Source organism: Ursus americanus, chromosome 12, assembly GCF_024610735.1.
Source record: "Ursus americanus isolate L20-20 chromosome 12, mUrsAme1.1.p, whole genome shotgun sequence".
In the NCBI taxonomy this organism is placed as follows: domain Eukaryota; kingdom Metazoa; phylum Chordata; class Mammalia; order Carnivora; family Ursidae; genus Ursus; species Ursus americanus.
The window spans coordinates 69,891,994-69,911,105 of NC_142138.1; the positions used below are offsets into that span (position 1 = coordinate 69,891,994).

Consider the following 19,112-nt stretch of genomic DNA (forward strand, 5'->3'; position numbering starts at 1 on the left):
TCTAAAATTAAAATTAAAAAAAAAAAATTCAGTGACTTGACCAAAGGCCACAAAGTAGTGATGATGAAACTAGTACCCAAACCTGGGTTTCCTGACTCCCCTCCTCCCCTTAAATATGTGTTGTAAAAAAATGACGTTACTGAGATGTTGGCGTGTAAGCTCTGAGGCACATCTGGTGTAGGAGGCATCAGCAGAGGTTCCCCCAGTCAGGGCATCCTCTGGCCCTTCCCTCCACAGGACTCGGATGCAACGTTTCCAGGTCAGTGCAACAGGAAGAGACACCCAGGTAACTGGAAGTTTAAGCCTCACCTGGAGCTTATATTTAAAGCCACACGGTGCTCTGGACAATGCCTTTGGAGACAGAAATCTACTCCTGCCAGTACTTACCGTGTGTCTGCATATCCCTCGGCCATCCTGAGTCTCACTTTCTCTATGTGCAATGATCATACGTATATCCACTTCACGCTTAGGAGGCTCAAAGAAGGCCTGAGGCTTTGTAAACCGACAGCAATGTGTGTTAGTATTAACTCCACGCCCCCCGCGCGCCCCTACACGTCCGTACCCCCTCCACCGGGAGCATAAAACTTTTCCCCAACACCTGACCTACCCCAGGCCACTACCTCTACCACCTAGGCGGTGTGAATTCCAGAGGCCGGTTCCCCTGAGGCGGGCGCCCTCCCACCTCCCGCTCTTGTTTTTGTTTTGCGTTTGGGAGGGAGCCGATCTCGATCTAGGTTATCTCGGTCTTCCTAAATCTCTCTCCATTATCCGCTGCAGCCGCCTCCGCGGTCTGTCTAGGCAGGTCCGGCCTGTCGGTGTGTCGGGCTCCGCCCCTGGCTCCGGCCGCAGGTGCGAGCGTGGGTCCGGCGCCCCCCTGGGAGCCGCTCTCCGGCTGGGTTTGGGTCTGTCTTCTTCACCCTCAGCGAGTCAGAAACAAAGGAGGGGGGTGGGGGAGCGCACCATCTCCGGCTCCGCGATTCGCCCTTTATTCTGAACTCGCAACGTCAGCGGGCCGGCGGATGGAACCGCGGGGCGCGGGCCGGGCCGCCCACAGCGCGCCGGGCCGGGGAGCTGGCGGCGGGGGCGCGCGGGGCCCGGGCCGCGTGGGCGCCGGGATGGAGGGCGCCAAGGGGCGGGGAGCGGGCGTGCGTGTGTGTGCGAGTGCGAGGGAGGCCGGCCTTTAGTGTAACCGGAGCTACAAAGAAGGGGAGAGTCCGGGAGAGGGAGGGAGGAGCGGCGGCGGCGCCGGGGGCAGCTCCGCCAGCCGGCCCCTTCCCCCGCGCCCGCGCCCACCCGGAATGATGAAGAAGAACAATTCCACCAAGAGGGTGAGTGCGCCCGCGCCCGCCGCCGGCCGCTCCGAGGACCCCGGCCCCGCGGCCCCGGCGCCGCCGGGGGCTTTGTGCGCGGACCTGGGTCGGGGGCTTGGACTTGGCTCACTTTCCGCGCGCCCCCGGCGCCCCCTCCCCGGGCGGCCGGCCGCCGCCTGCGTGCGCGCTGCAGCGGCCCCGAGACAATGAGAAATAAAATAAAGCGCCGCGAAGCCCGGCGCGGCGGGGACCGAGGCTGCGGGAGGGGGCGGGGGCCCTGGCGGCCAGCCGGAGGCCCCCCTGCACCCAGGCCGGCCGGCCCCTGCCTCCCGCACTCGGAGTTGTGGATGTGGGGGCAGCGGGAGGGCAGCGGCGGGGCACAGAGTTGCCCGCGGTGAGAGCCTTCCGAGAAGTGGGGCGCGAACGCTGGGCGCCCTGAGTCCGGCCTCCGGGGGGGCGGTCACGGGAAAGGCGGAGAGGGGAGCCGAGGGGGGTCGCGAGGGCCGGAAGGAGCCGCGGGGAACGCGGCAGCCCCCTAACCGGAAGGTTCTGCTCTTGCTCTGGGGCAGGGGCTTCAGGATGGCAGTCACCCGTCCGCGCCGCCCGAGAAGGTCGGCTGGGTCCGGAAATTCTGCGGGAAAGGGATTTTCAGGGAGATTTGGAAAAACCGTTATGTGGTGCTGAAGGGGGACCAGCTGTACGTCTCTGAGAAGGAGGTAGGTGCCCTTTGCCGCCTCTGTCCCTGTTTCCTCATACTCCCCGTTTTGTCCCTCCACGGGGGACTTACCGACCCCCTTCCCTCACCCCCCATTTTGTTCCAAAGCAAGTTCAGCACTTCGGTTGGTCTCTACCCCTATCGGATCTGCAGAGAAGGGTCACCCTTTCTCCAGAAGACCCGAGTTAGAATTCGAAGTTGAGCGTGCATCTTACTTCATGATAAACACCTTTCTGACAACGACCATAACCCCCCTCCCAAGGTGTCCCAAAAGTTCTAAGTGTCCCCTGCTGCCCCCTACCCTATCCTGGCAGCTAGCTGAAGGTAGGACTTTTTTTTTCCCTTGCTACAGCTGCTGAAAAACTCTGTTCAGCTTCTTCTTCATCCCTTCCCGCCCCCGTACCCCAAGCCCGCTAACCTCCTCTCTCCTGTCTCTAGCGAGGGGCACATGCAGGTCGTATCACACGGGCAGCTGCCCCAATCACAGAAACCACGTACACAACCCTGGGTCAGTCTCATATGACCTCAGGCAGAGTGTCTATGAGTGGCAGTTATTTCTGTTGAAGCCAACGTTCCTAACCAGTATGCTTCGCACGCCATTAAAAAAAAAAAAAAGGCAGTTAGAAACTCATTCTCCACCTTCTTCATAACTTCCCCCATTTGTATCAGAAAAGAGACAAATGGAGTCACAAACCCCTGTCCGTCCCTGGGTAGTTAAAATGAAAACCACAGTCCACATTCAGAACCTGAGCCCAGATCATTGAATCCTCATTTTTCTCCCTTTTATCTCTATTTCTTGAGATAAGTTAACACCTGAGAAACTGACATTGCCCTCCATGAGTTGGAAGTCGTTCCAGTCCCTACTTCTGAGACTGCGTCCGCATTAGGCTAGGAGACTGTCCTGTACTCCCCTGGTTGGGTGGCCCTTCCTCTCCCAATCCTGTGTTCCCTCCCCCAGGCCTAACTGGGAAGTCCACCCTGAGTTCTAACCTCTTCTGCTTTCGGCAGTAGACTATATTTAGGTAAATAAATCCTTTTATGGTATCGAAACAGACACATGCGCAGTCCTAGAGAAAGTATTCATCTGAACAGATCATGTCCCTAGGCAAGTAGGGAAGAGCTAAGCTGTGCCCAGGCCCAAGCCATCCCTCTTCTGGGTGTTTCAACCTGACTGTTTACGCTAAGCTGGGAACTTGGTGATGGAGGGTGGTGAGATAATAAGACTTTGAAAGCAGGATTTATTTTTAAGGGCCACCTCCACCCAATCCCGGATCCTATAGAAGGTTTTTCCACAATTTGCTGGCTTTCCAGTTTAAAAAATACTAGTAATAAACAAGTGTTGTCAAAGTGTATCTCCTGTCTTCCCCAAACTTCATAATGGCAGGAAACTCTGGTGAGCAATCAGGGAGAACTTCCCACACGTCAAAAGGGAACCATGAGAACAGTGAAAGGGTAGAAGGAACAAGACATCTTTTCTTGTTTGTTATTTGTCCAAAGGACAGAGTCTTGGAACAGATGAGCGTGCTTGCTCCTTGTTTGTGGAGGAAGGAGTACAGAAACAGGGGGAAGGATGGAATGACCTCAGCCTCCGAGGCTGGTGTCCTGTGAGTCAAGAGCATCTGACCGGTCATGGGGCCCGCGGCCCCCTGCTGAGAAGGGTGCAGGAGAAGTGGGAACAAGCCTCCCGTTACTCCTCTTCTTTGGAGCCCGTTTCCGGGCTACGGCGGGCCTGGACTAAGGGTGAAGCTGACAGAAGACTCTAGGCTCTATTCTGCCCACTTCCCACAAGCTCCAGAGCTAATAGAGTCAAGATTTTTTTTTTAACGCAAAGTATAATGTTTGTAATTTATGTGTTAACATAAGAATATTCCTAACCCTCTCCCCTCGAATTTTCAACGGTCTTTTTGTTACTTCTCCTCATAAAGGCAGGGTCTCCCACCACCACCTCCACCAAAGAAATCCTTCTGTTTGTTGTTATTAATCGTTTTCCTCAGTCAAAGCGCACCTTAAGATCATGGGGTTGATGCATAGGAACAGAAGCTAGATCTTAGGGAGATCTCCTGGTAGAGGAAATTGGGTTCAGGGCATCTTTTTTGGCAAGGGACAGCCCCTTTCTGTGGGCCCAGGGGAAAGGGTTAGCTTTGGAAGATGAGTAAATGAGCCTTTGGGCATTTGGTGGAGGAAAGGCAAGGGTCTCGGAGTTGTCCGTCTTCCGTGGGAACTGGAATATACTCGTCCTGCCGTTTGTCTTGCCCCTCCTCCTACCACTGCCCTATCAAGGCCTAACCTCTGCCACTGTCTCCTTCCTGGAGCTCCTTGTCAGCCGTGTCCAAGGCAGAATACCCCCTCCCTTCCCTTCCCTTCTCCCTTCCCTTCCCTTCCTGTAAGGAAAACAGAACAAGTGACTCTCTCCCCTGGCTCCATACACACACCCAGCACTTTCCTCTCTAAGCGCTCTGGTGGCTGCTGATTGTCTCAAGTCTGAGGAGAAGGGCAGGAGGACTGATGCATCATCCTCCCTCCCTGCCCCACGTTTCTGGGAATTGTTCTTAGATACCCCTTGCCGACGTCTTCTCCACTTCCATACACAATCCCCCCGGGGCCTCTGGTCACTTAGAGCCCAAAGCCGGCGAGGAGGCGCGCCAGGCCCGCACGAACGGGCAGATGTATGAGCAGCCATTGCCCCCAACGAGGCTGTGTGATGAGCCCTCCTCCTCTGTGTCAGTCCCCTGGCCCCAGCAGCAAGTCCGAAGGACAGGCAGATGCAAGACCAGAGCTGAGCCGGGGAGCGGAAGACAGAATCAGCCCCCCACCTCAAGGCTGCTGAGAACCAGGAGAACAGATGAAGTCACCTGCATGCGCGCAGTTCCCAGCTCAGCACTTGAGAGAGAATTCCAGTCAGGGAGGGTGGCTGCTTCCAAGGGAGATAGGAGACTACTTTTATCTGTTTGTTTCATTTTAATGAGACATCTCTCATCCCAGGAAAACACAAGCAGCTCATTCCCAGGGTCTTCCAAGCCCAGGCTCAAAACGGCAGAGGGCGAAAGGGCTTCCTCATGGCAGGCTGCTCCTCTGAGCCAGTGACTAAGTCTCTCTCCTCTTGCAAGCCAGAACAATCCATGAGCCACAGCTTCAGAGTCCCAGGCCTGTGGGGAACACCTGAGCAGAGAGGAGAAACAATGGCGAGGCAGAAATATTACTGGAACGTGCTTGGTGGCACTCCACCAAGGCTGGTTGGGGTCAGAGGATGTAGAGAGAATTGTGGTCTCTGATGAGACATTTGGCAAGAGAGTGAAGAGCCAAATGCAGGCTAAAGCTTCGAAGGGTGGAACCAGGGTGCAAGAGAGACACCAGGAGCAAGAAGGGCTCAGTTTAGACCCAAAGTAGAACTTCCCGGCAGGAAGGTGCTGAGACTCTCAAACTGGAACCGGGGAAAGAAATAGCAGAATACAAGTCTGAAATGCCGTCCTCTGGGGACAGCGGAAGCGCATCTGTGTTTAGAGAGAAGTGGATGACTTCGGTGGCTCTCGAAGCCTGCACGGGCCGGGCCGGGTTGTCTCAGTACCTTGGAGGGCAGAAGGAGGGTAAGAACTGCAGGTGTATTTTCAGCTTGTCTGAACAAACTGAGCACAGGGGACTGCTGTTTCTCTGGTGCCGAAGCTCCTGAAACGAAGGGGCTCGATGACGCTCTTTAGAATAGTATATGAGGAGGGAGTTGGCTTGGATAAGAAAGCCTGGCTGGCCCGTCAGTGGAGCGTGTGGCTCTTGATCTTGGGGTTCTCACTTCAAGCCCCATGTTGGGTGTAGAGATCACTTAAAAAATTAATAAAATACGGGGCGCCTGGGTAGCGCAGTCGTTAAAGCGTCTGCCTTCGGCTCAGGGCGTGATCCCGGCGTTCCGGAATCGAGCCCCACATCAGGCTCCTCCGCTGGGAGCCTGCTTCTTCCTCTCCCACTCCCCTGCTGTGTTCCCTCTCTCGCTGGCTGTCTCTCTGTCACATAAATAAATAAAATCTTTTAAAAAAATTAATAAAATATATTTTTTTAGAGCGACAGTGTAAACATTTCATAAGATGGGGGAGACCAGAGGTAGCCTTTGCCTCCAGTCGTCTGCTGATGTTGACCCTGCTATTACCTCCTCCCTCTGGATGATAGGATTAACCTATTAGCCACGTAAGCCTTGTCTTTTGAAGGACATGACCGGGGTCAGAGTGAAGAGAGACATCCTGGGGCCCTGAACCAGGAGCTCAGCTGAAGAGAGTGGGGATAAGGGGTTTACAGGGAGGGGGCGCCTGAGTAGCGCAGTCGTTAAAGCGTCTGCCTTCGGCTCAGGGCGTGATCCCGGCGTACCGGGATCGAGCCCCACGTCAGGCTCCTCCGCTATGAGCCTGCTTCTTCCTCTCCCACTCCCCCTGCTTGTGTTCCCTCTCTCGCTGGCTGTCTCTCTGTCACATAAATAAATAAAATCTTTAAAAAAAAAAAAAAAAAAGGGGTTTACAGGGAAACCCACCTAAGAGGGCTGTGCCTGCTGTCAGGCCTGTGTGGGCCTTGGGTCAGACAGCTCTCCTGGCCTGTCCTCCCTCCCCTCTCCTTAGGCTTCTCCTGCTTCCCAAGACCCGTCTAAAATAACAGCCTGGGGAAGGCATGAAGTCATTTTATCCTCAGCACCTCCCCTCTAACCCTCCCCTAGGTAAAAGATGAGAAAAATATTCAAGAGGTGTTTGACCTGAGTGACTATGAGAAGTGTGAAGAGCTCCGGAAATCCAAGAGCAGGAGCAAGAAAAATCACAGCAAGTTTACTCTTGCCCACTCCAAACAGCCCGGCAACACGGTATGTCTGTCCTGCCTCCTCGGCCCTTGGAACAGCGGCGGCTTGCATGTGGGGGGCAGAGGAGAACACCTTCGCCCTTCAGGTTCTCTCTCTCCACTCTGGCTCAGAAGTCCTGGACTTGCTCTCCTGCCAGCTTCTGTTCTTTAACCTGAGAATATTGTGGCCATTTCCTTCCCTCCAGGCAAGCCAGCCTTAAAACTGTCCAACCACAGAGATCATCTCTCGCTCGCTCTCACACACACGCACAGGCACACCCGCCCACATACGTCTTACATCTCTAGGAAGAAAATCACTTTCCTTGTACCCTGATAGGTGGAGTTCTGAAGCTAATTTTTCTTGTCTGAGGGGACTTAGGAAAGTTCCTGTCACATTCTGTTTACTCAAATACTTAAAGATCTTTATTTTAGTACCTGTCCTTTATCATTTATCAAACCTCCTGTAATTATCTCCAATGACGTATTAGTATCCATTACCCTTCCTAGCTCTTCTTTGGCCATTTCTAAAACAACCTCTGAGCTGTGGCATCTTCTAGGAATAGAGGCTGGTGTCCTTAGGTTATGCATGACTCCAGAAGCAGAATCTCTCTCCTTCTAGGAGCTGGGTCTAAGAGAATGAGATGATAATTCCTTATTTTTTCACTGTCCTAGTGAGGCACGAACCCTAAAACCCTGGCTAAACCAAGTGTCTTCCCCTCACAGGCTCCCAACCTGATCTTCCTGGCAGTGAGTCCAGAAGAGAAGGAATCGTGGATCAATGCCCTCAACTCTGCTATCACCCGAGCCAAGAACCGCATCTTGGATGAGGTCAGGGGGGTTCATTTGGAGGGGAGGAACACCAGGGCAGAGGCAGTAACCGTGACTCACTTAAAGGGGGAGATTATGGGGTGGACACACTTAACTTGCTATCCCCCATGAGCTACACTTCTTTTGCTCCCTTTGAAAACCCCATTCTCCCACCTTCTGAGTCTTTCTGCCAACTCCTCTTTCCATGCTTTGTGATGGATGGGGCCAGCCTTGGAGACCCCACACGTGCAGTAAAGGCCTTGCCCTTGGATTTTCTCAGAAGCAGTTAATGGGGTGGGTTTATTTCTCAGTCCAGGCATGTTCAGGCCTCAGAGGCTGCTGGGTTGGGACAGTCTCTGAAGAGCACCCAAGACTCACAGTGCATCTCTTCAGGTCACCGTTGAGGAGGACAGCTATCTCGCCCACCCCACTCGAGACAGGGCAAAAATCCAGCACTCCCGCCGCCCCCCAACTCGGGGACACCTGATGGCTGTGGTATGTAAGATTGTAAGAAAATAAAATTTGTTGAAGGGCCAACTCCATGTTGGTCTGTCTCAGACAAGACTATCCAGCCCACAAGAGGCATTTGTGGTACCAAGGTCAAAGGCTAGGGAAATCCCTTCACCCTGTACCCCTGCCCGATTCCTCCAAATCAGAAATATGTATTAAGCACCTACTATGAGTTCAAAAGTCCTTGCCCTCAATAAATGTATCATTCCTTGTGGAAAATGAGATCTACCCACAAGGAAAGTGAAAATAGAAGAGGTGAGTGCTATACCATGGAGTAGAAGTTTCTGCGCAATGGCGGCCAGCCTGAGGTGAGCAGCTTCAGGCCCTGCAGTCGCTTCCAGGAGGAAGGATCACCGTGACCCCTGTATCACACACAGTGTGGTTCCTCTCACTGACCGAGCTCTCAGTCTCTAGGGAGGGAGGCAGTCGGGTAGAGTAGAAAGAAGACAGGATTTGGAATCGGACAGAACCAGGTTGGAACCTAGCTTTTCCCTGAAGCGATTCCCTGAAGCCGCGCGTCTTCAGCGGGAAAGGGGGGCAGCCATCATGGCTGCCTTGAAGGGCTGCTGTGAGGAAGGAATGACTGAAACAACATAGATGTCAATATACATGAGGTGCTGAATAGTACCGGAATTATTTTGTATTATTACAATATTCTGGAAATAGAACAAGTTTTACTTTAAGGCGAGGGGTTCTGAGCTCTGACGGGCAGAGGCAGTTGCGGTGTGTGGCTCAGAGGACCCAGATGGAGAAGGACAGGGACTGTGCTGTGTGGTGTCGACCCCAGTCTGATGCTTCGAGTCCACAAGGCGAGAAACGCAGGCACTCTTCAGGAGGTTTAGTAAAATGGAGAGTGTGGAAAACAAGCAGGCGAAGTCACTTTGACTCACAGAAAGATAAGAGCAAAGTTCCGATCACTATCGAAGGAGTGAGACACGGTACGAAGGTCAAAGGGCGCAGTCAGGGCGGAGGTCAAAGGGCGCAGTCAGGCCGGAGGCTTCTCCCTTGGGGAGCCGTGCTGAGGCGGAAGCGGCCCGTTGGTCACTCCCGAGCGGCCTACCGATGGCGGTTCCTCCCCGCGCTCTCCCCCTCTAGGCTTCCACCTCTACCTCGGACGGGATGCTGACCCTGGACCTGATCCAGGAGGAGGAGCCTGCCCCTGAGGAGCCGACGTCGTGCGCCGAGAGCTTCCGGGTGGACCTGGACAAGTCCGTGGCGCAGCTGGCCGGCAGCCGGCGGAGGGCGGACTCGGACCGCACGCAGCCCTCCTCAGACCGAGCCGGCGGCCTGCCCCGGTCGTGGGAGAAGCCAGACAGAGGGGCCACCTACACCCCCCAGGCGCCTAAGAGGTTGACCCCCACAGAGAAGGGCCGCTGCGCCTCCTTGGAGGAGATCCTGTCCCAGCGGGACGCCGCCCCGGGCCGCACCGTCCAGGCGCGGGCCGAGCACCCCGCGGCCCTCGTTCCGCCGCACCCGGGGCAGCTGTCCCGGCTCCAGGACCTGGTGGCGAGGAAACTGGAGAAGACTCAGGAGCTGCTGGCGGAGGTTCAGGGACTGGGAGACGGGAAGCGGAAGGCCAAGGAGCCCCCTCGCTCTCCGCCCGACTCGGAGTCGGAGCAGCTGCTGCTGGAGACGGAGCGGCTGCTGGGAGAGGCGTCGTCGACCTGGAGCCAGGCGAAGCGGGTGCTGCAGGAAGTCCGGGAGCTGAGGGACCTGTACAGACAGATGGACCTGCAGACCCCCGGCTCCCGCCTCAGGCCGGCCGCTCAGCACAGTCAGTACCGGAAGAGCCTGATGTGAGGGACCGGGGCGGCCGCCCTGGGCGGGTGGGGGACACGGACTCTTGGCTCCAAGCGTTGCAGGATAAAGCTTTTTTATTTACCTCAAAAAAAGGGAAAAAAAACCAACCCGCAAACTTGTTGCTCTTGTGCTGGCCGACCTCACCCCCACCCTCCTTTCCTTCCTCATCCGGGCCTGTTTCTGACACCAGCGGCCTCAGATTCGAAGAGGTGACCCCGACAGCAGTGTTAAGAAGCTTTCACCCAGATGGGGGTGGGGGGGTACCCCTCGGACGCGGCAGGGACGTACTGCTGCTCCGAGGACATGGATCAGCTAAGTTTGGGGGGCAGGCTTTTCCTCTTCCGTCCCATTCCAGGTTTTCAGTCTCAGGGTGAAATTTCAGCTGTCCGGCTCTAGCCCCGGGGCTGCGGAAGCCAACTGTCTGTGCTCACAGCAGCGACATCTGTCCCGGCCCTGAGTAGGATTTGGGGGCTCCCACCAGACACACCAGCTTCTTGCTCATGTCCTCCAATGAGACTGAGCTGCCTGGATACCTTGTTTGCCGTGTTCCTCCCCTTCATTTCCCAACACCGACTCAGAGACCCAGTGCTGGACAGTTGGAACGGTGTGGTCCTTCGTGGGGGGCCCAGTGCAGGGGAACTAGGGGCGGCTGACCCCACAGAAGAACGCACTAAGAACGAAACTGATTTGCAATGCAAGCTGGGCAGGATTGAGGGGAAAACCAGACGTGTGCCCGGGTTCCTCTTTTGGCCAAGCGAGGTTTCCTGTAGCCTCTCCCTCTCCTTCCTCAGACCTCTCTCCCAACACTCATCCCGCCCCGACTTCAGCGAAACCTCGTTATGCTCGCGCCGCCAGCCTCCTGGCCAGGCTCGCTTGCGTGCTTGGCAACGGTAGCTCTCACGCGCTCATTCTGTTTCGTTTGCTCCCTTCCTCTGAAGTTCCTAAGATCAGGTTAGCAACAGTGGCAGGGTCCAGAGAAGAGTCGTGAAGGCAAGAGCTGAGTGGGTTTTGACAAGAAGCGGACAGAAAGCCGCATGAGTCAACTGAAGGGCTTAGAAACCACTTGGAAGTATGTGCACCCCTTGCTAGCCCCCTGACCCTCTTTCCTAGATCTCGCCTCCAAGAGCCAAGACGTAGCGCTTCTCTTGGAGGGGAGAGGGGAGACGGGGAACGTGGGGACAGACTGCCTCTTGGATGTTGACATTCAGGAAGATGTGGTAGGAGGGAGAAAAGGAAAAGGGTGACGCGCAGACCCTTCAGTTCCCATTCTTCTGCTCTGATGTTGCTTCCACATCCCAAGTAAGCACGATGGGGGGTGTCTCCAAGTTCAACAGTCCCTGCGGAGGACAGGTCCTTGCGCCATGAGCTGCTGAAGATTTTCCCTCGCTCTAGCTGTTCTCTAAACAAGTCTCTTCCCCGAGGAATAAGTATCCTGCTTGAGTGAGGGAAAGGACGGACACCAGAGGGCCACCTAAACTCCTGCCCAGGGTCTCCTGAGGTAGCGGGTGAGGAAATCTGGGTCTGCAGGCTTGCCATCCTCCACGTAGGCCTCCCTCTCCCAAACTCATCGTGTTCACTAGACCCACCCGTTGTCAAATCATGAAAATCAAGGTTAAAATATTTCCTTGTAGAAGTCCCCATCTTCGTATTAATTTTATTTTGCCAGCACTTTCCCTCTTCTTTTTCTTCCTGGTTGCTCCCACATAAGAAAAAGCCAAGAGCGAGAAGGACAGGTCTACCCCAACGTGCCACCTCCCTGTGGCTGCCAGCAGAGCTAGAGGACACAGGGAGGCCCTGGGAGCAGAATGACAGGTGAGGGGAGCAGAAAAGAAAGTTGGGGGCCCCCCAGGGGGACAGAGGCCCAGGCACCAGAACCAGGCCACAGGGGAGTGAAATGAGCCCAGCTTTGGAACCAGACAGATCTGAGTTCAGATTCTGACTTTTTCATTACGAGGCCCCACGCAAGGCAGCCGCTTTCTGTCGGTTTTCTCATCTGCGACATGGAGAGTTCTTGTTGGGCAGGCAAAGAGGACACAGGGAAATGCCTGCCTCCCGGCCGGCCGGTAACCAACTGCCGACACTCAGCAAAGGGCCACACGGCCACGCACCCGCCGGCCACCCACCCGCCGTGCCTGCTGTGCTCAGGGAAATGACACGGTGAGCTGGGGACAGCGAGGGCTAGGAGACCGAGGGCCCGGGCTTGGTCACTGCCACTTCGTTCTAGGGCGGGAGCGGAGCGAGTCCCCACGCCACACAGTGCCCACGCCCTTTCTTCAAGGAGGCGCAGCGCCGGGGACGGTAGGCAGAGGGGCAGCGCCAGATGTCCCGACTCCGGCGCTGGAGACGAGCCCACGGGGCCCCTGAAGCTGGGCAGACGGGAGGCCGCAGCTCGGGGAGCCCGGCTCCCCCTCGCCCAGACCTCTCTCCCCGCATTCCATCAGCCCAAGGTCTTCGCCTGCCCTGTTGCCTCCACTGCCTCCAGTTGCTGGGTTCGGGGTAAACGGGGAGCTGGAGCGACTGGCTTGCTACCCGGCTGCCCGCCGGCCTGCTTCAGGGAGTGTTTTCCTTCCTTGCCGTCCCTCTCCCATCGGTTGTGCCCTATTCCTTTCTTACACAAAGGAACTGGAAAAGGGAGACTCTTTCGGCAGGCCCTAGGCGGGGGAGGTGAGGCAGCCCGGGACGCAGAGCTGGAAGGGGTGAGGCGTGCAGACAGGTGAACTAACCGCCATTGCCTATGTCGGCGGCCTTTTCCTCCACTTTGCCCGTTCTCGCTTGTGAAGTAGGGTTTGGGGAACGGGAGGAGAATGTCTGCGGTGTAGACCCGAAGAGCTGAGGGGTTCCTGTGCAGGCTATTTCGCAGAGCTGTAGGCTGTTCAGGGTGAGAAGAAAAGGGGAGACCCCCCCCCCCCCAGTTGCTCTAACTCCTGCTCCCGCCTTCCGAAAGCCTGCCTGCTGAGCCCGGAGCGCTGAGCCTCGCTCCCAGCCCCTGTGTCAGCGCTGTGGTCTACCTTACTCGCCCCAGAAAAGTCCCCCCCAAATGTCTCCCTGTTCTACACCTCACAGGCCAGCGGCCCCGGCCCCGTTCCTCAGCCCTCGGAGCGGGGCTCCGGCCCCCTCCCCTCCCCGCTCCCGTCCGCGGCTCGGGGCTTTCTCTTCCTCCTTTCTTCCAAGCTCCCAGTCTCCCGCCACAGCAGCCAATCCCCAGCCCGCTCCGGAGCCACACCATATAAGGAGAGGTTGGAAAGAAACCCGAGTAAATGTGGGAGCCAACGCCACACACACACACGCGCACACACACACGCACGCACACGCACGCGCGCGCACCAGCACACTCACGCACCTAAGAGTTTGAGCGCCTTTCTGCACGTGACCCAGTGTCTACCCGTCTGTGTGTATGACACCAGTCTCACCGATCCCTGTCCCCGGCTCACCCCACCCACGGACCCAGGAACCTGTTTGCTATTCCCCGCCTTTATTCACGCCCCCTGAGACCATCACTCCAACCAGTTGCCTCTGACCTAGATTTTCTGCACTAATTACAAGCCTAACGAGATCTAACAAACACCCAACTTAGCACAGCTGAGACCCTTGAGGTCAATTAACACAACCCAGCTCAGCTCCGGAAATGAGAGATGGAGCCAGAAGCTCTTGTACATGCCTCGCCCCAGCCCCAACCCAACCCCGACCTTGGAAGCAGGCAGGGGGAGAATGCAAAAATTAGCAGAACCAGTTTAAAAATAGGCTCTTGGAGAGTTAACAAATGTGCGGAAAACTGCGTTACGGTTGGAAAGAATACAGATTCCCAGCTCCTCCTGAGTTATCAGGAGGGTAGACGTTGGTGCAGCAATAGAAACGAGACACATAAGGCAGTGTTCTTTTTCTTAAGGACAATGTGGAGAAGAGCAACCCCTAGAAGAGTGGGTAGCACTAGAATCTTGATCTGCACCCCAGTCTCCAACTCTTAATCCCCCTTCCTCTTTGCTTCCTGCGTTGGACAAGTTGGGGTGGTCTCCCCCATCTTTCCGGCTGGTTTGGAATACCTCTGAAATCACCTCCTTCTTTCAGAAATGCTAGATCCAGCCTCACTCTTGCTATTCCTTCTTCCAGATATTAAAACAATGAGAGCAAAGAGCCTCTTCTTCCCAGGAAACACAGAAGAGCGTCAAATAAAGGTGATGGAGTTTGGGTTAACAAAGCATTGCGACACCCAATTACTGTCTTCTAGATGAAGGCTGGGAAGACCAGTCAGTGGTGGGAGGATCTGGTTGCTCGTGCAGCTTTCCCGCCCAGCAGGACTGCAACACAACAGAGAGAAGATGAGTAGGGTGATGTGGTCCTCGGTTTCCTGGGCTCCTTTCTGTAGGTGGCAACACAAGGCAGTAGAATGCTGCCCCGTCCTCCGTCCTCTGCGGGCAGGCCAGCTGTCCTAACATCATCTCTAGCGCTTGCGGCTCCACTGAGGTGGGAAGGGAAGGAGAAGGCTAGCGAAGTGCTCTCTGCCCGAGCGGGGAGGGGGACTTGGAGCCCCCTCAGGAACAGAAGGTCACTTCCCCCAGCCTCCCCCCAGCTCTGGCTGAGCGGGCTGCACTCCGCTCGCACCCTGCTTCATCCACAGTCCACACGGACACAGCAACCGGGAACCGGGTAGGCAGGACAATTCCCAGAAGCATTATGACTATGTGTAGATGGCTCCCAAATTCACTTTCCAGGCCCCGACCTGCCTCGGAGATCAAAGAACTTACAGGCACATGCCCATTTGACATCTCTACTTCAGTGTCTAACAGGCGACTTCAAGCTAAGTAAATGTGGAAAAGCCTTAAATAAGGGTCCTTGCTGAATCAGCCTCCCTCCATGCTCTTCTGCAATGTCAGTTTACTGCTCCTCTGTTCGAGAGACATTGCTGTTTCCCCAACGGCCCTTTGAATCTGGGTTTGCCTTGTAGCTTGCTTTCGCCAACAGAACGTGCCATTGTGTAAGTTCCAGAGCTTAGACCCTGAAAGGTCTTGCAGTTCCCCCACTGCATGTGAGAAGCTTGGACGTGCATTCTTGAGGATGTGAGAGCATATGGGGAAAGAGGTCCTGAAACCATAGAATCATCCCAGCATCCAGCCTCCACACAAACACTGGCTAAACGCAGCTCACCCAGCAAGACCCGAAGACCAACTGTCCGGTCAACCCACAGAATTGTGAGAAATGAATAAATCGTTGTCATCTTAAGCCATTTAGTTTGGGGGCGATTTGCAATTCAGCAGTAGATACTGAAACAGAAATTGGTACGTGGAAGTGGGATACGGCCTAAACCCTAAAACACACTGGGCCCAGGGAGCAGACAGAGGCGAAAAGGGCAGGCAGCGAGAAGACTGTACAGGCTGGATGAGCCGGGAGGAAATTGCTGTGACTCCAAGCAGAATGCTAACAATACCAATGTGTTTTTCTTAGCTGTAAATGATAAGGTTATTGAAAGAGGAAGGAACTAAAGAAGGAATCAGTTTGCAAGCAAAAGTTGAGGGAGAAATAATAAAGAGACAAGAACAGTTTCCAGCCAGAAGAAACTGGAGAAGTTGAAAATCTTGTGCACTGTTGGTAAGAATGTAAAATGGAGCATCCGCTGTGGAAAACAATAATAAAAACAGAATTATCACATGATCCAGCAATCCCACTCCTAGTATATACCCCCAAAAATTGAAAGCAAGATCTTGAAGAGATATCTGCTCACCCGTGTCTAGAGCAGCATTATTCACAATGGGCCAGAGATGGAAGTAACTCGTGTCCATCAAAGGATGAATGGATAAACGAAATGCACCATATATACAGAAAATGAAATAGTAACCAGCCTTTAAAAGGAAGGAAATCTGTCATATACTACAATATGAATGAGCCTTGAGGATATTTTATTTATTGTATTTTATTTTATTTTATTTTATTTTATTTTATTTTATTTTATTTTATTTTATTTTTAAGTAGGCTCCATGCCCAGGGTGGAGCCCAACGCAGGAACCTTGAGGACATTATGCTAAGTGAACTAGGCCAGACACAAAAAAACAAATGCTGTATCATTCCACTTATATGAGGTCTCTAAAGTAGATTCATAGAAACAGAAAGTAGAATGGTGGTTTCCAGGGGCTGGGGGAAGGGGGAAATGGGGAGTTGTTGTTTAACTGGTACAGAGTTTCCATGTTGCAAGATGAGAATGTTCTAGAGCTGGGCTGCACAACATTGTGGATATGCTTAACACTACTGAACTGCACACTTAAAAATGGATAAGATGATAAATTTTATTATAGGTCTTCTAACCACAGTTAAATATAAAACTTTTTAAAGACACTTAAAAAAATGTCATGATCCCTTGCCCAGTTCCTACACCTGAAATTGTTTTCAGACCTGAAATCTATTGAATGAAAAAGTGGATGAGTCCCCAGGAGGAAGGACCGTACGGCAAGTAGATATTGTAATAATTCCACCAGTCCTTCTCTCAAAGGGACTTAACAGCCATTTACTTGGGCAACTGTGAACTAGGGGAGGGGGAGTATCCAGCATGACCTAGGGTCTAAAATGATACTGGTATTCAGACACCTGAAATGTCATTGTGGACATGGACTACTTGGTGAATTAGACTGATGGACTCCTGGCCCATCAAAATGGAGTCCTGGCTGAAGTCAGTCTTAAGATGCTCCACGGGTCCATGGCCCCACCTGGTGGTCATTGCCCCAGTTCCTGAAAGAGTAACTGGAACTGATTTTGGCTGTTGGGTAATTGGTTTATGTGGTAACACCTATCACAGTGGGGAAGCTTCTGAAATCTCCCTCTCTCCCCACTCTCACACCCCTAAGGCAAGATGGTAAATAAAAAACAATATCCCAGAACAAACTAGTGGTTGCTAGAGAGAAGGAGAGTTGGAGGGATGGGCAAAAAGGGTGAAGGGGTGTGGGAGGGGGTGGCATAGGCTTCCAATTATGGAATAAGTCATGGGGGTGAAAGGTATGGCATAGAGAACACAGTCAATGGTATTGTAATAGTGTTGTGTGGTGACAGATGGCAGCTGCACTTGTGGTGAGGACAGCGTACATGCAGGTTGTCCAATCACTACGTTGTGTACTGCAGCTCATGTAACATCGTGTCAACTATACTTCGACTTACAATGTGGGCTCCACCATGGCTCCCAAAGGCAGCTCCAAGCAGCGTTCCGAGGAGGAGCTGATCCTGCAGGATTTCAGCTGCAACCTCTCACCCAAGTCCTCCTCCTCGGGGACACCTTCATCGTGTCCACCATCCCTAGTAGCACAGAAGAGGGACGATGCTGTTCCCAAGGAATTGACTCCAAAACTTTCTGAAGCTGATAACAGAAAGATGTCTCAAAAGGAAAAAGACGAAAGAAACTCGTGGAAGAAGAATGAAGTTCTGACAATGAAGCTACAACACTTTCCATCTTCTGTAACAACACCTATTCCTGGTCTTGGTCGTTGTTGTTTCCTTCTTTATGTTGACAGACTTCAACCCCACGGTGAACTATGTTTTGTCCATAAGTGTTTCATCAGGCCTCGAGCCCTCCTGTCTACTGGCTCCAAGTAGACCGTGCCGGCTTTGCCCCCTGGCTTTGTAGCTACGGGTGGCCTGTGGAATATGGAAAAGCAGAGGGGGTCAGGGTGAGAGACACACAAGATGTTTCTATAGTCCACCGTTGGAGGCTTGAAAAACCCAACAAAATGTAATTCGATATTTGTTTATTGGCTTTTTTTTTTAAGATTTATTTGTTTATTTGAAAGAGATAGAGACAGCCAGCGAGAGAGGGAACACAAGCAGGGGGAGTGGGAGAGGAAGAAGCAGGCTCATAGCAGAGGAGCCTGATGTGGGGCTTGATCCCAGAACGCCGGGATCATGCCCTGAGCCGAAGGCAGACGCTTAACCGCTGTGCCACCCAGGCGCCCCATATTGGCTCTTTTTTGACAGATTGTTGAAATTAAATGAATTGAAAGGGGAAAAAATAAATTAAAAAAAAAAAAAATATATATATATATATATATATATCCCATTTTGGAGGGAAGACAGAAATCAGCACCACCCTTAAGGATCTCGAGGGATAGTGGTCTCTATCATACCTCTGTGTGATTCGCCAGTCTGGTTCCTACAGAAAACAGATGGATCCTGGAGAACGACGGTCGGCTACAGCCAGCTCAGCGCAAGCCCTGACTGCGGCCGCCTCACTGGCTGCTGTCTCCTTGCTACGGCACATAAATCTGGCTTCAAGTACATGACCTGTGGCCATCGTTGTAACATATGCACTCTTCTCTGTCCCAATCAGAAAGAGGATGAGAAGCAGCATTCCCATAGACCGAGCAACGTTCATTTAGCTTTTCCCCCGGCTACCACAACTCTCTCCATCTCTGTCATGATATATTCAGAAAAGATCTAGACCGTGTGGACATCCCAGAGAGTACCGCATCGATCCGCCGCATCAATGACCTTGAGCTGACGGGAGAGAATGGGCAAGATGTGGCTAGCCCCAGGAAGCCTTGGTAAGACACACTCACTCAAGAGGGTGCGGTATAAACTCTATGAAGATTCTAGGGACCTCCCCCAGCAGTAGTTTGGGGGATCCAGGGGTCAGAGGCATGCTAGGACATCTGCTATAAAGACAGACTGCTGCATATTACATCCACAAAGGAAACACAACACCTCGTGGATCTCTTTGTTCTGGAGACAATACGTTCGATACCTATCCGGGGTGACGTGCAAGGTGGTGGCTTCGAGTGGGGACTGAGACAGGGATATGAAGCCTGCCCAGCAAAAGGGACAGAATGCTACTGAACACGTGGGGCAGGAGTACGTATGGAACTCGGGTGATCCCCACGGGCTCCTCCTGGCTCCGTTGCCTCGCTGTGATGTGAAAGGCGAGCCCAGCACAGCCTGTGAAGGGTGAGGTTATCGGGGGCTCAGACCGCCTCAAGAATAAGGGTTCGGGTTACTCCACCAGGCAAGCCATCAAGACCAGCAGAGATGAGAGTGGAAGAGCCTCTGGCAGAGAGGGAGAGTGGAATTTGGAGTGGGTAATGGAGCAGGGAGTAAGTTATTGGTTGCAGCCCCAACACCAGCCAGAGCCAGAGCCTGTGGTTAATCCACAGACCCTCCTTTTCTGAGTCCCTTTAGGAAGAGCACTCACTAGGACC

At 53.7% G+C, this 19,112-nt stretch overlaps 1 protein-coding gene and 1 pseudogene across 1 annotated transcript; both read left to right on the forward strand.

Moving 5' to 3' along the window:
- Window positions 1-1,050: 1,050 nt before the first annotated feature.
- PLEKHO1 (pleckstrin homology domain containing O1) lies at window positions 1,051-10,055 on the forward strand. Its single transcript, XM_045777147.2, has 6 exons — window positions 1,051-1,328; window positions 1,880-2,026; window positions 6,716-6,856; window positions 7,555-7,659; window positions 8,032-8,133; window positions 9,244-10,055. Exons 1-6 carry the CDS (start codon window positions 1,299-1,301, stop codon window positions 9,946-9,948), a joined length of 1,230 nt encoding a protein of 409 aa, XP_045633103.1. The 5' UTR covers window positions 1,051-1,298; the 3' UTR covers window positions 9,949-10,055.
- A 6,021-nt stretch (window positions 10,056-16,076) lies between these two features.
- On the forward strand, window positions 16,077-17,878 carry LOC123779224 (translocon-associated protein subunit gamma pseudogene; annotated as a pseudogene).
- Window positions 17,879-19,112: the final 1,234 nt, after the last annotated feature.

Bases quoted from the DNA above. Each gene is read 5' to 3' on its own strand.
- PLEKHO1 (XM_045777147.2), top strand. From the start codon at position 1,299: ATGATGAAGAAGAACAATTCCACCAAGAGG. The intron at 1,329-1,879 runs GTGAGTGCGCCC...GCTCTGGGGCAG, and splicing joins AGAACAATTCCACCAAGAGG to GGGCTTCAGGATGGCAGTCA. The intron at 8,134-9,243 runs GTATGTAAGATT...CTCCCCCTCTAG, and splicing joins GGGGACACCTGATGGCTGTG to GCTTCCACCTCTACCTCGGA.